The 15,403-nt window shown below is 48.4% G+C and overlaps 1 protein-coding gene across 1 annotated transcript; it reads left to right on the top strand.

The window, feature by feature from the left end:
- The first annotated feature begins 596 nt into the window (after window positions 1-596).
- ALOX15 (arachidonate 15-lipoxygenase) lies at window positions 597-9,151 on the top strand. Its single transcript, XM_064270353.1, has 14 exons — window positions 597-704; window positions 1,008-1,212; window positions 1,446-1,527; window positions 1,636-1,758; window positions 1,920-2,023; window positions 2,230-2,390; window positions 2,996-3,139; window positions 4,377-4,586; window positions 7,014-7,100; window positions 7,184-7,353; window positions 7,506-7,627; window positions 8,198-8,298; window positions 8,425-8,592; window positions 8,700-9,151. The coding sequence occupies exons 1-14, from the start codon at window positions 597-599 to the stop codon at window positions 8,877-8,879; spliced, it is 1,965 nt and encodes a 654-aa protein (XP_064126423.1). The 3' UTR covers window positions 8,880-9,151.
- Window positions 9,152-15,403: the final 6,252 nt, after the last annotated feature.

Raw genomic sequence — 15,403 nt, forward strand, 5'->3', positions numbered from 1 at the left:
AATTGCCAATTCCCATTGCCTACCCCGCTCTCTCTTCCAGACCCCCACATCCGATGTCTGTCCTCCGACACCTCAAAGGCACAAGGCCTAAGGAGAACCTCCCCTCCCTAGATTCCTAGGCTTTGTTTCCAGTTTCCTCCAGCTCCCTGAGGTCAAAAACCTGAGGGTCAGTCTCCCCTCCTCCCTCCCTTCGCCTCCTTGTACCCGGCATCTTGCGTGCGTATCTGTGCTCTGATGTCCACCCAGCCCCGGACCACCAGTAACCTTCGGAACCTGAGTCGCCTTCACCCTCTTAACCGGCCTCATTGCCTGCAGCCAGAGCGAGGTCTCCCAAATACATTCCGGCCTTTGTCATCTCCCAGCTTAAAATGCCTGGTGGCTCACTTGTCCTCAGGGCCAAATCCAAACCCCTTAACTTGACCCCCGAGACCCCATCACGGTCTGGTCCAACTCATCTTCCCACACCGGCGCTCTGCGCTCCATCTCCAAGCCACTGCTCCCCCTCCCGTCGCCTCTGCCTGGCACCGCTTCCCCCTCCTTTTCTTCACTCGCACTCTCCCTGGGTAAATTCTCTCCACTTCCAGGTTTCCGCTGGGATGGAATTTCGCCCCAGGCCGCCTAGGGCCTTGGTCGGGCTGGAGGGGCGGGGAGGACGTCTTAACAGCTGTAATTCCCTGGTCCACAGCGTGTCTCTGGGCTCAACTGTGAGCTCGCCAAGGGCTCGGCGCTGGGTTCCGTGTCCTGCACAGCTCTCAGCACAATCAGTTACTATAGGGGGGAAAGCCTCCCAGCATCCCTCCCTCCACTGCTTCACCCAGAACAAAAGACTCGACAACCCCAGTGGTGGAGTCGTGGGGCCACCGGGTTGATGCGCGCCCTTACTCTTTCTGTCTTCTTGCGCCGCTTTCCCGGAGACCTAGCTGAAGGGCGTCCAGGGGGACCAGGGCTCACCCACTTACCCCTTCCGGTGGGCCCCGCAGACCCCGGGCCTCTTCTGACCCCTGCAGGAGGAGGAATTCAAAGTGAACGTGCGGGAGTACTTGGGGCCACTGCTGTTTGTGAAATTGCGCAAACGGCACTTCCTTCAGGACGACGCCTGGTTTTGCAACTGGATCTCTGTGCAGGGCCCCGGGGACAGCGGGGACGAGTTCAGGTTCCCTTGTTACCGTTGGGTGCAGGGCGATGGCGTCCTGAGCCTGCCCGAGGGCACTGGTGAGCGCAGAGTGGGGGTGTGGGGAGGCCTCTGGGGCTTGCGGGAAGCTGGCGGGGCGGGGGGGGGGGGGGGGAGGAGAAAAAGAACAGGGTGCGAGGCCTGCACAGAGTGGTGGCATGGAGGCCGAGGGGGTGATTCCAGCAGAGACCAGCCAGAGGGTGGGCTGGGGTGCAGGGATGGGAGAGGCTCTCAGGAGAAGCCTCATTGCCCGTATCCTCCTCCCCCTCTCCAGGCCGCACGGTGGTTGACGACCCTCAAGGCGTGTTCAGGAAACACAGGGAGGAGGAGCTAGAAGAGAGAAGGAAGCTGTACCGGTTAGCCCTTCTCCCAGGCCCGGCTCTTCCTGACCCCATAGGGCGTTACTGACCCTTCCTGAGCACTGATGCCTGACTTCATTACCCTCCCCTTCCACTCCCACACAGGTGGGGTAACTGGAAGGACGGGCTTATCCTGAATGTGGCCGGGGCCAACATATGTGACCTCCCAGTAGATGAGAGGTTCCTGGAGGACAAGAGAATTGATTTTGAAGCTTCACTAGCCAAGGGGTGAGAACAAAGGGGTGGGTGAGAGGGAGGTGTCCTGGTCCACCTGAGGCCCGTGGGCTATGGACTGTACAGGGCTGGGCCAGCCCAAGGTAGGTGCCTGTGGTTGCAATGTTTGACTTTAAGACTGTCTCACAAACTCTTTTTCTCATCCTTCCCTGAAGGCTGGCAGACCTAGCTATCAAAGACTCTTTAAATATTCTGACTGGCTGGAATGATCTGAGTGCCTTCAACCGGATTTTCTGGTGTGGCCAGAGCAAGTTGGCTGGTCAGTCCCCCCACCCCACTACTTTCCCCAGGACCCTTACCCCAGATCCCACCCAATCCAGGGAAATTGACGGAACCAGGGATGGGAGACCAGATACCTGGGCCTTGAGGTGGGCTGGGGTCAGGTGGGGATGTGGATGGTTCAATGGGGGTTGGAAGGACCAGAGCTCAGATCCCACCTGTGTGCTCAACAAATGCCATCTCCAGAACGGGTGCGGGATTCCTGGAAGGAGGATGCTTTATTTGGGTACCAGTTTCTCAACGGTGCCAACCCCATGGTGCTCAGGCGCTCCATTCATCTTCCTGGCCGTCTAGTGTTTCCTCCAGGGATGGAGGAGCTGCAGGCCCAGCTGGAAAAGGAGCTCCAGGTAGGGGCATAAAAGACCTAAGGAGGCCATGGATGGAGAAGGAATGAAATGGGGTGGGGTCATCATCAACAGTGCTGCTGCAGGGCCCACTTGTGGGCAGGGTTTACTGCCAGACAGCGAGAAGGGATTCACCCTGGAGAAGTGCAGCAGCATGGCCACACTGTGGAGGGAGGGTGTGTGGTGAGCGGATGGCCGATAGAGACAGAGTCAAAATGAAGAAATGTAACTGGGCCTTGGTGTTAAGGACTCACGGGTGATGTGGCTCTTGGAGTAAGAGAATCAGGGTCGGGGCGGGGCTGTTAATCAAGAGCCAACATGGGACAACTGAAAGAGAAAATTCAAGTGGGGTTATAAGGTAAAGCAGACTTGGGTTTGAATCCTGGCTCTGCTAGTTGTAAGCTCAGGCAAGATACCCAACCTCTCAGACCATCTGTTTTGTCTTCTGTAAAACTGGGGCTAATTCAAGCACACATAAGGATTATGTGGGGCAATAAGCACCCAGTCCATTGCCTGATCCAAAGTAGGTGATGGAGACATGTTAGTTCCCTTCTTCTTCTCCCTTCTGGGAGCCTCATGCTGATGGCAACCCTCCACATCTCATCCAGAAAGGCACCCTGTTTGAAGCTGACTTCTCCCTGTTGGATGGTATCAAGGCCAATGTCATCCTGTTTAGCCAGCAGCACCTGGCAGCCCCTCTGGTCATGCTGAAGCTGCAGCCTGATGGGAAACTCTTGCCCATGGTCATCCAGGTGAGGGACCCAGGACTCCTACTCCCCAGAGCTTGGCCCTCTCAGCTCAGCCCCTCATCCACAAACGCACTTTGTACAAGGGCATTGTGATATGGCACGGGGCGAGGCATAAAAGGATGAAATAGACAAAGTCCTTGACTTTTAGGGGTTGCAGCCAAGCTGGAGAGCTAGACCAGGCAAGCCTGAACAAGCCGCTAGTACTGCAGGAGTCCCCAAGGACAGAGACATTCAGGGAGGGATCAACGAGGTGGGGTGGGCAAGAGTGAGCCTGGGAGGAGGGTCAGGGCTGTAGGCAAGCAGCAAGGAGGGGGAATGGCCTCCCTCTAGGGAGAAGAAGGGCTGGGCTGAGGAGTCAGGAAAGTCCCAGTGGATGGTTGAACTGGATTACAGGGGACTGATGTGCAGTGAGAGGGGTCCACAGTGTGGTGGGCCTTCGATGCCAAGCTAAGGAGTGTGAACATGGGAAGCTGGTGAAGGCTGTTGCCAAAGATACTTTGGGCACATTATACTGCTGGCAACAGTGTTTGGAATGCACTGGAGAAGGGAGATACTGGACACAAGGATTTGGGATGCTACAGGTATTTGCCCAGGTGGAGGCAATGGGCTCTGATGGGGGCAACAGTAGAGGGGGTGGAGAAGAAAGGCAGATAGGAGTGCAGAGGAAGATTGAACTGGCCTGGATTCAAGGAGAGGAAATAGAGCAGCCAAGTAAGGCACTTGTGTGTGGGGGGAGCAGAAACAGCACACATGGGAAGAGGAAAAGATGCTGAGGTGCCCTTTTGTCTTGGCAATTTTGAGGTAAGGGCGACACTTTCAAATTGTAATGCCTAGCAGGCAGCTGAGGACAGGAGACTTAGTCCTCTGTGTGGAGGCGGTGTTGAAACATCAGAGAGAGGCTGAGATTTCTGAAAAAGAGTGCGGGGTGAAGGAAGCAAGGGTTTGGATTTGCCCACACTGAGGGATGGGAAGAGGATGGGAGCCTGGAGAAGGCAGTGGAGGGTGGCGTCTGCAGAGGGCTGAGGGCAGAGATACTTGCCCAATGTCAGCAGGATGAGTGGGTAGAAACGGAGGCAAAGACAGAGCAGCCGTAGGTGGGGTGAGGGAGTAGCAGCAGTAAGACGGGGAAGGCCAAGCAGATTTGGAGGAAGAAGGTAGAGGTTAAATCTGCAAGGGAGGCAGAGCCTGGCAAGCACCTGCCTTCATTCCTCTCTTCCCTACACTCTCCTTTCCGCTCTAGCTCCAGCTGCCACAGGAAGGATGTCCCCCTCCACCACTTTTCCTGCCCACAGATCCCCCGATGGTCTGGCTCCTGGCTAAATGCTGGGTCCGGAGCTCAGACTTTCAGCTCCACGAGCTGCAGTCTCATCTTCTGAGGGGACACTTAATGGCTGAGGTATTCGCTGTGGCCACCATGCGGTGCCTGCCATCGATGCATCCTATCTTCAAGGTACCACCTCGTTCCCTGCTCTCCTGCCTGCCCCTGTCTCTGCACTGTGGCACATTCCAGCTCAGTAGGCGCCCTCTCTGGGAACTCAGGGTGTGGGGTGAACCAACCAAGGAAAGACAAACCAGCAAGGAGTGGGGGCATGCTTGCCATGCCTTCTCAACAGGGCAATAATGTCATTTCCCAAGGAAGGGAAAATGATTCTTGGCAGGGGAGGGGGAGTCTTACTCTTTTCGTGTTTAAAGCACAGATATACGTACAGTATAAGTGAGTTCCTGGGTGAGGCAAACAGTTAACACACTCAGCTGTTAACTGAAAATTTGGAGGTTCAAGTCCATCCAGAGGTGCCTTGGAAGAAAGGCCTGGCAATGTACTTCCAAAAAAAGCAGCCATTGGAAACCCTGGGGAGCACAATTCTAACGTGACACACGTGAGAGCTCCATGAGTTGGCATTGACTGATGGCAAGTGGCTCACATACCATGGGTCCAGCCAGGAAAAACGCCGAACTCACTTCCACCGAGTGGATTCCGACTCATAGTGACCCTATAGGACGCAGTAGAGCTGCCCCATAGGATTTCCAAGGAGTGGCTGGTGAATTCGAACTGCTGACCTTTTGGTTAGCAGCCTAAGCCTTGCAAATGATTGAGGATTCCATCCAATCAGAGGGACCATGCAAATAACGTAAAAGATTTTTTCCAGCCGATCTTTGAAGAATTCTAGTAACACCTAGGCCAATTAGTGGAACTCAAGCCAACAGCGGTAGCCTGATTTATTACAATTAGAAGAAAGTATTCATCCATTAAAACAGTTTATTGGGTGCTTAAAAAAAAAAATGGCAAGAACCACTCTATATACCAGCAGTAAATAAGACAGGCAAGGTCCTGACTTTTTGGAATTTTCATTTCAGTGGAACAATAAAGACTATATAACATATCAGCTGAGATAAGTAGGTAGAGAATTAAATCAGGGTGATATGATAGGTGATATGATATGATAGGGAAAGGTGAGTTTAGATAGAGTGGCCAGGAAAGGTCCCTCTAAGGAGGTGACATAGAGTCTGAGACTACAAGAAGCCAGCCATGAGATGATCAAGGGTGTCATGGATTGAATTGTATCTCCAAAAAATATCTGTCAACTTGGCTAGGGCGTGATTCCTACTATTGTGTGATTGTCCACCATTTTGTCCCCTGATGTGATTTCCCAGTTGCTGTAAATCCTGTCACTATGTTAATGAGATGGATTAGCAGCAGATATATTGATGAGATCTGTAAGATTAGATAGTGCCTTGAGCCAATCTCTTTTGAGATGTGGAAGAGAGAAGTGATCAGAGAGACATGGGGACCTCATACCACCAAGAAAGCAGTGCCAGGAGCAGAGCGTGTCCTTTGGACCTGAGGTTCCTGCATGGAGAAGCTCCTAGACCAAGAGAAGATTGATGACAAAGACCTCCTCTAGAGCCGACAGAGAAAGCTTTCTCCTGGAGCTGATGCCCTGAATTTGGACTTCTAGCCTACTAGACTGTGAGAGAATAGATTTGTCTTTGTTAAAGCCATCTACTTGTGGTATTTCTGTTATAGCAGCACTAGATAACTAAGACAAAGGGGTACAGTGTTCCAGGCAGAGAGCAGCTAGTGCGAAGACCTTGAGGCAGAATGAGCTGCTCATGTGTGAAGAACAGAAAGAAGGCGAGTGTAATGGACAAAGGGGAGAGGGAAGGAGAGGTGAGGGGAGCAGGCAGGGGCTAGCCCAGGCATGCTCAACAGGACAATGTCACTTCCCAAGGAAGCAAAATGACTCTTGGTAGAAGGGACGAAAAGTAACTGTTTTTATGTGTAAAGCACAGAAACACAGACAGTACACAAACATATATATACAGTGTATCTGGGATAGTAACATTTCACAGCAGGAGGGGTAATTAGGAAAAAATGTCTAAAAAAGTGCCTTAAACCAGTTGCCATTGACCTGACTCTGACTCATGGTGACCCCATGCGTGTCAGAGTAGAACTGTGCTCTCTAGTGTTTTCAGTGGCTGATTTTTCGAAGAAGATTGCCAGGCCTTCCTTTTGAGGTACCTCTGGGTAGACTCGAACCTCTGACTTTTTGGTTGGCAGCCATGTGTGTTAACTGTTTATACCATTAAGGGGAGTGATAATGAAAGAAAAGTGGAGAAACACTGGGCTAGACTTTGGGTAATCTTCAAAGAAATGGAGAATGGTTTATTGCAATTGTCATAAAGTAATAAGTCAATGCTTTGTGGAACTAATTAGGAGATGCAAATCAGTTGGAAACTCTTGGTGTTGATGGGCCATGAACTCGGAGTCTATGCTTTCCCAATGACCAGGAGCCTTTCCTGCTTTTCAGCCCTGTTTCCTGCAGGGACCTGCCACAGCCCTCTCTGACGCCGCCCTTCCCTGCTTCTCTCCCTCTAGCTTATGGTTCCCCACCTGCGATACACCATGGAAATTAACGTCCGGGCCAGGAATGGGCTGGTCTCTGACATGGGAATTTTTGACCAGGTATGGGGAGAGGATGAGGATGATGGGCCTCCTTCTCCCTTCTGGCCTCAGGGAAGCTGATCCTGCCCATCCCTGCTCCTCAGGTGGTGAGCACAGGTGGAGGAGGCCACGTGGAGCTGCTTAAGCGAGCTGGAGCCTTTCTAACCTATAGCTCGTTTTGTCCCCCTGATGACTTGGCTGACCGGGGGCTCCTGGAAGTCAAGTCTTGCTACTATGCCCAAGATGCGCTGCGGCTCTGGGAAATCACCTTTCGGTGAGGCTGGTGGGGGTGGATGGAGAAGAAGGGTGGAGAACAGAAGGTCTGTGTCTTGGGGGAGGGGAGCTAACCTGGCCATGTGGGCAAGGAGTGGAGGGCCTGGGCTCTCTGTCAGCAGCAACTTTCTCCCCTGACCCCTTGGTTGGCAGGTATGTGGAGGGCATTGTGAATCTCCACTATAAGACAGATGTGGCTGTGAAAGAGGACCTTGAACTGCAGGCCTGGTGTCGAGAGATCACTGAAATTGGGCTGCAAGGGGCCCAGGACCGAGGTAAGATGAGCGCCTGACTGGAGGCCTCAGACGCTTCTCCTTGGAACCTCCCCAGAATCCTCTCTACTTCTGTGGAATCTTCCAGAAGCATTTCCAACCCCCATGAAAACTCCCAAAGGCTTTCCTAGAATCCCTACCCTCTCAGCTAGAGATCGGTCCCATCCCATTCACCCAGAACCCCTTTAGGTCCTAGATGCCAGTGGTTGCTGGTAGATGTTTAACAACTGACTCTCCACAAAAAAAGTCCTAATTCGTCACATTTGTCAGTTTCCATGGTGTAAATATTCCCACTATGGTCAATTTCAAGCTACCAATGTGAAGTCAACCAATTTGCTAAACTCCTGAAAATTTAACAAAGTCTGCTGTCATGAACCAGTATGAGCCAGCTCCAGCACACCACTGAGGGGGAGAGGCATGTCCCCATCTTAATCCCTTGTCAATTCCCACAATAGTTACTGAGAGTTCTTGGTCCACCTTCTCACTCCTCATTTTCCCCCTCTCTGCCTTGTCTTTCTGAGCTCTGCTTCTATTCCTGGCCTCAAAGCTTCTAACTCTCCTCACCCCTCGCAGGCTTTCCCATCTCCTTACAGTCCTGTGACCAGCTTTGCCACTTTGTCACTATGTGCATCTTTACCTGCACCGGCCAGCACTCTTCCATCCATCTGGGCCAGGTACTTACCATAGGGTGGCAGCTGAGAATCTGAGGCCTGGAGAGGGGGAGGGGATTGTGTGCAGGTCTGCTGAGGGGTTTTCATGCTTAGTAGACCTTGACTCTAGACATCTGACCCCCTCCTTAGCTGGATTGGTACGCTTGGGTCCCCAATGCACCCTGCACAATGAGGCTGCCCCCACCCACCACCAAGGATGCAACACTGAAGACGGTGATGGAAACACTGCCCAACTTTCACCAGGCTTCTCTCCAGATGTCCATCACTTGGCAGCTCGGCAGACGCCAGCCCATTATGGTGAGAGCCAGATGCCTGGGCTCCTGAGCAGACAGCTACTGTGGAAGGTATGGTACCCCAAGCTGGGGGTCATTAGGCTCTCAGCTGCCTTTTTCTTTCCATCCCAGGTGGCTGTGGGCCAGCACAAGGAGGAGTATTTCTCAGGTCCTGAGCACAAGGCCGTGCTGGAGAAGTTCAGAGAGGAGCTGGCTATCTTGGACAAGGAAATTGAGATCCGGAATGCAAAACTGGACATGCCTTATGAGTACCTGCGGCCCAGCCTGGTGGAAAACAGTGTGGCCATATGAGTGCCCTGAGCCTTAGTTGTTTCAGCCACAACCCCTCCCTTTAATGGTTTCAGTCCCATCCTCCCCAACCCCTGCCCTCTTCCCAATCCCACCCTCCCTAAAGAGTTACCTTGTCATTTGCCCCTAGTGTGCAATTTTTGCTCTAGATGCACCACCCAGGGACCTTGGTCCCCCTTCCTTACTCTCTCTCTTCCTACTTTCTTTCCTCCATTTCCTCCTCCCTCATCATTCAGATGTCCCATAGGGCAAATAATAATAATAATAATAAAAATCCAAAACCAAACCAGCTGCCATCTAGTAGATTCTGACTGTGCTCCATAGGGTTTTCAAAGCTGTGACCTTTTAGAAGCAGATCACCAGGCCCTTCTTCTGAGGCACCTCTGGGTGGATTTGAACTACAAACCTTTCGGTTAGTAGCCAGGTGTTTAACCTTTTCGTGCCACCTATGGACTCCTGTTTCAAGAGTAGAATACGGTGATAATACACGTTACTCCACACTTTTTATGAATCAAATATTATTTTGAATCTACACCAAGTTTAACAACAACAAAAAGATATTTTAAACTAATGACAGAAAAAAGAACTTAGACCAAACTATCTTAAATAAAACATTGGCAAACAGAATATAACACATCAAAAAAACTTTTCTTTCTAAATGCAAAGGATTTACCACACACCCTGAAGCTAGACAGGACACAAAGCTAATCACACCCTGAAGCTAGACATGACACAAAGCTAATCATTAACACGGAGCGTCTCGAAGTCATGGATTGAATTGTCTCCCCAAAATACGGGTCAACTTGGCTAGGCCATGATTCCTAGTATTGTGTGGTTGTCCTCCATTTTGTGATTTGATGTAATTGTCTTGTGTTGTAAATCTTAATCTCTGCCTGTGGTTGATGAGGCAAATTACCCTCTGCTATTGAGTTGATTCTGACTCCTAGGAACCCTATAGAACAGAGTAGAACTGTCCCATAGGGTTTCCCAGGCTGTAAATCTTTATGGAAGCAGACTGCCACATCTTTCTCCCAAGGAATGCCTGATGGGTTTGAACCACCAACCTTTTGGTAGCAGCCAAGGGCTTTAACCACTGCCCCACCAGGGCGCCAAGGAAAGATTAGGTTATGTTAAAGAGGATTAGGGTGGGATGCAACACCCTTAATCAGGTCATAGCCCTGATTCAATGTCAGAGGAGTTTCCCTGGGGTGTGGCCTGCATCACGTTTTATCTTAAAAGAGATAGAAAAAGAGAGAAACAAACAGAGAGAGGGACCTCTTGCCGCCAAGAAAGAAGAGCGAGGAGTGAAACGTGTCCTTTAGATTCGGGTTCCCTGGCTGAGAAACTCCTAGATCCAGGGGAAGATTGATAACAAGGGCTTTCCCACAGAGCCAACAGAGAGAGAAGGACTTCTCCTGGTGCTGGTGCCTTGAATTTGGACTTCTAGCCTTCGAGACTGTGAGAGAATAAATTTGTTTGTTAAAGCCATCCACTTGTGGTATTTCTGTTATAGCAGCACTAGACAACTAAGACACTCAAAATTTTTGATTCCCGAGAATTTCATTTCATGACTCACTTAGATAATGATAAACTGAGTTAAACTGGCTAAACTGAAGAAGCTGCTGGTGGGGGAGGCATTTGGCCTTGGGGCTTCGGCATGAGGGATCACTATCTTGGTACACCTGTACCCCACTTGCAGTTCACCAGTTGGAAAGCTCCATATTAATATAACTAACTGGAAACATACTAAAAACTCATGATTATCTTAATGACCGCAAGAGAATCAATAAAATCCAATTTCTATTTCTGATTAAAATGTTGTAAAAATAAACTTATTTCCTGTTATAATGATTTGTGGATATTTTAAAGCAGAAACTAACAGCATACACAAATCAAAATTGTATTGTTTCCTTTACAATATGAACAGGGTTGGTCCTGCTCTGATTCTATTTACTTCAACCAAGACTGGTTCTTGAAGGAAGAATAGGAAATTAACAGCTGAGAGGTGGGGGTGGATTTTTAAGCTGGAATCTAGGAACACCAGTGAGGAGGCAAGAGAGAGCCTTGGCATAGTCTTCAGACCAGAAATAGTGCAGTCTGGGGAGTGGGCAGTGGGCGTGGGAGTGGGGCTGGGAGAGGAGTGGTGGGAAGCGGCAGTCTCCTGGACAGCCTGCTTTGCAATGCCAGGAAATTAGACTGGACCTTTAGGAAACCAGTTGCCACCAAGTCGATTCTGATTCATGGTCACCTCACATATGTCAAAGTAAACTTTTTCATAGGTTTTCAGTGGCTGATTTTTCAGAAGTAGAAGGCCAGGCTTTTCTCTCGAAGTGCCTCTGGATGGACTCAAACCTCCTACCTTTTGATTAGTAGCTGCGCATGTTAATTGTTTGAACCACCCAGGGACTCTGAGCCTTTAGGAAACAGGTAGCCGTTGAAGGATTTTAAGAAAAGGTGTGATAAGGCCCTGGAAGTCAAACTCTGTGCGAGGGAGCCCCTTCTCCTTGGGGCACACTCCCTCCTGCTTTGGGGCCACATTCCCTTCTTTTGGGGGCCACACCCCTTCTTTTGGGGGGCCACAGTCCTTTTTCCTTGGGCTGTACCCTCTTCTCCTTGGGGGCACCCTGCATTCTTGGTTCCTTGCTGGGTATTTTCATTCTGCCAGCTTTTCTTTTAGTCCTTGACAGATAAAGCCTCAGATCCTATTACTGTTTAGAAAGGAACTTTTTAGAGTTCCAGGTTTATTACAAACAAGCCTGTAGAGGGAAAATCAAGGCAAACACTTAATGTTCTCTAGCACGTGGAGTCATGCCCTTAGAATAAAAAGTGAGGCCATAGACAATGAGCTAATCCTCCCTTTGGTGGTGGATTGGGTAGACCTATGCAATTAATTGTGGCCCACCAAGGGGATTGGTCAGTTTTGCCATCCCGCTAGGCTTAGAAGAAAGTCAATTACACAGCAGAGAGAGGACCCCACCACCACCAAGGAAGAACAGCCAGGAGCAGAGAGCATGTCCTTTGCCCCTGGGATCCCTGCGTTGAGAAGCTCCTGGAACCAGGTGAAAGACGGAGAGAGAGAGAGAGAGAGTGCTCTCGAGAAGCACCAGCAGAGAAATGATGGCAGGAGACAGCATGGTGAGCTTCCTAGCTCATGGAGCACAGCTGAGAAGAGGCTGTCCTGATGGAAGAACTGTATCCTGAGTGTTCCTGAACGTGAATTATAACCTGTTACTTTCCAAATAAACCCTATAATTGTGAGTATTGTCTGTGAGATCTGTATAGCTATTGCAATGAATTATGGAACCCAACAGAGAGGTAGAGAGTGTCGTGGAAGGGAAAGTTGGTGTCAGAATTGGCAAAGATGGTAGAGAGAGGAGGCATGTCTGACCTTTGCCTCATAGGAATCAGCCTTGGGCTGTTGCCCTTGATTCTCTTTCCCCCTTTTGAACTTAGAGGAGGTCAGACACCACCCCCACGCCATTTTTTTTTAAAGTTAGAAAGAATCACAGCAAGCATAGCCTAAAGATAAAGGACTGTAAAACATATAAGACATAGGAGGTAACAGTAAACTTTTGTCAGGATAGTTTTAGGTAAACTCTTGAAAACAACCTCTAGTACACAGTTTCGAGATAACAAGTTTCAAAATAATTTCACCTGAGAAGAAGGAACTTTTATCCTAATATAGGTATTGCTTATATTCTTAGTGTTATGAATTCATTTATGCTTCCCACCCCCCCCCAAAAAAAAAATATGTTGGAAATCCTAGCCCCTATGCCTGTGGTTATGATCTCATTTGGGAATGGGTTTTCTTTGTTATGTTAATGAGGCAGTATTAGTGTAGGATGTGTCTTAAATCAATCTCTTTTGAGATATGAAAGAGCAGATTAAGCAAGCAAGCAAAGAAGCACAAAACGGAGGGAAGATACATGTCACATGATCACCAAGGAACACAGGAACAGCTGAAAAGAGATAAGTACCTTCCCCCACAGTGGACAGGGAGAGACAGAGCTTTTCCCTGGAGCCGGGACTTTGAATTCAGACTTCTAGCCTTCTAAACTGTGAAAGTAGCCCTGGTGGCACAGTGGTTAAGAGCTCAGCTGCTAACTGAAAGGCCAGCAGTTCGAATCCACCAGCTGCTCCTTGGAAACCCTATGGGGCAGTTCTACTCTGTCCTGTAGGGTTGCTATGAGTCAGAATCGACTTGAAGGCAATGAGTTTTAAGCTGTGAGAAATTAAATTTCTGTTTGTTAAGCCACCCACTGGTGGTATTTCTGTTATAGCAGCACTAGATAACTAAGACTTTTAGTGTCTTCAAGGTAAAAGTCTGGGAAATATTGTCTAGATTTTACCTTTATCCAACAAAACATAATTGCTAGTTCAGTGCTTTGTCTTCACAATGCTGATATGTCAGGTCTTTGAATTCTTTGCAAGGTTCCTCATTCTACTGCCTATTGAGACTTTTAGCCTCTGTCTTCAGTTACAATTGCCAGCCAGGGCTGATTGGAACAGCACAGAGTCTTTACTTTTCTCTTTCCACAGATCAGAACACTGTTTTGCTATGAGATAGGAGTGGGGTGCAGGCCTGAGTGAGGCCAGCTGCCTGGACCCCACTCTCTGGGGAGGGGAGCCTTGAATAATGAGTTGGGTTTAAACACATGAAGGGTTGGGTAGGGCATACCTGGTAGAAAACCAAGAGTGGGCAAAGGCCTGGAGGTGGGAATGGGACAGAGATGGTGTCTTAGTCAGGACTCTCTACAGAAGTAGAATCAGGAATATATATACACACACACCATGTGTCTGTCATTTTGTCATACTGTGGTGGCTTATGTGTTGCTGTGACACTGGTATTTCCAATTCCAGCAGGGTCACCCTTGGTGGACAGGTCTCAGTGGAGCTTCCAGACTAAGACAGACTGGAAAGAAGGACCTGACAATCTACTTCTAAAAAAATTGGCCAGTGAAAGCCTTATGAATAGCAGTGAAACATTGTCCGATATAGTGCTGGAAGATGAGCTGGGAGGCATTCAACATACGACTGGGGAAGAGCTGCCTCCTCAAAGTAGAGTCGACCTTAATGATGTGGATGGAGTAGAGTTTTTGAGACCTTGATCTGCTGATGTGGCACAACTCAAAATGAGAAGAAACAGCTGCAAACATCCATTAATAACAGGAATGTGGAATGTACGAAGTATGAATCTAGGAAAATTGGAAGTCATTAAAAATGAACCTGAACACATAAACATCAATATTCTAGGCATTAGTGAGCTGAAATAGACTAGTATTGGCCATTTTGAATTAGACAATCATATGTTCTACTATGCCAGGAATGACAAATTGAGGAGGAATGATGTCGCATTCATCATCAAAAAGAACATTTCAAGATCTATCCTGAAGTACAGTGCTGTCAGTGGCAGGATGGCATCCATAGGCCCACAAGGAAGACCAGGTAATATGAGTATTATTAAAATTTATGCACCAACCACTAAGGCCAAAGATGAAAAAATTGAAGATTTTTGCCAAATTCTGCAGTCTGAAATTGGTCAAACATGCAATCAAGGCACATTGATAATTACTGGTGATTGAAATGTGAAAGTTGGAGACAAGAAGGATTGATAGTTGGAAAATATGGCCTTGGTGATAGAAACGATGTCAGAGAGAGAATTTTGCAAGACCAAAGACTTTCTTCTTACAAATACCTTTTATCAACAACCTAAATGGTGACCATACAGGTGGACCTCACTAGATAGAATACACAGGAATCAAACTGACTACGTCTGTGAAAACAGATGCTGGAAAAGCATCAGTCAGAACAAGGCCAGGGGTCAACTATGGAACAGACCATCAATTGCTCATATGGAAGTTCAAGTGGAAGCTGAAGGAAATTAGAACAAGTTCACAAGAGCCAAAGTATGACCTTGAGTACATTCTACCTAAATTAGAGACCATCTCGAGAACATATTTAAAGCATTGAACACTAACGGCCAAAGGCAAGTTGTGGAATGACATTAAGGACATCATACATGAAGAAAGCACAAAATTATTAAAAAGACAGGAAAGAAAGAAAAGTCCAAAAGAGATGTCAGAAAAGACTCTGAAACTTGCTTTTGAACGTAGTGTAGTAGCTAAAGTGAATGGAAGAAATAATGAAGTAAAAGAGCTGAACAGAAGATTCCACAGGGCTGCTTGAGAAGACAAAGTAAACTATTATAATGAAATGTGCAAAGACCTGGAGTTAGGAAACCTAAAGGGAAAACTTGCTCTGCATTTCTCAAGATGAAAGAAATGAAGAAAAAAACTGAAGTCTCAAGTTGCAATTTTGAAGGATTCCATGGGCAAAAAATTAAATGACACAGAAAACATCAAAAGAAGATGAAAGGAATACACAGAATCACTGTACCAAAAAGAATTGGTCAACGTTCAACCATTTCAGGAAGTAGCATATGATCAAGGACTGATGGCACTGAAGCAAGAAGTCCACACTGCACTGAGGTATTCGCAAAAAAAACAAGGCTCCAGGAATTGACAGAA

Source organism: Loxodonta africana, chromosome 18 (assembly GCF_030014295.1).
Source record: "Loxodonta africana isolate mLoxAfr1 chromosome 18, mLoxAfr1.hap2, whole genome shotgun sequence".
Classification (NCBI taxonomy): domain Eukaryota; kingdom Metazoa; phylum Chordata; class Mammalia; order Proboscidea; family Elephantidae; genus Loxodonta; species Loxodonta africana.

Excerpts from the sequence above, each read along its gene's own strand:
- ALOX15 (XM_064270353.1), top strand. The coding sequence starts at position 597 with ATGGAATTTCGCCCCAGGCCGCCTAGGGCCTTGGTCGGGCTGGAGGGG. Across the intron at positions 2,024-2,229 it reads TGGCCAGAGCAAGTTGGCTG|AACGGGTGCGGGATTCCTGG; the intron begins GTCAGTCCCCCC and ends TGCCATCTCCAG. Across the intron at positions 2,391-2,995 it reads AGCTGGAAAAGGAGCTCCAG|AAAGGCACCCTGTTTGAAGC; the intron begins GTAGGGGCATAA and ends CATCTCATCCAG.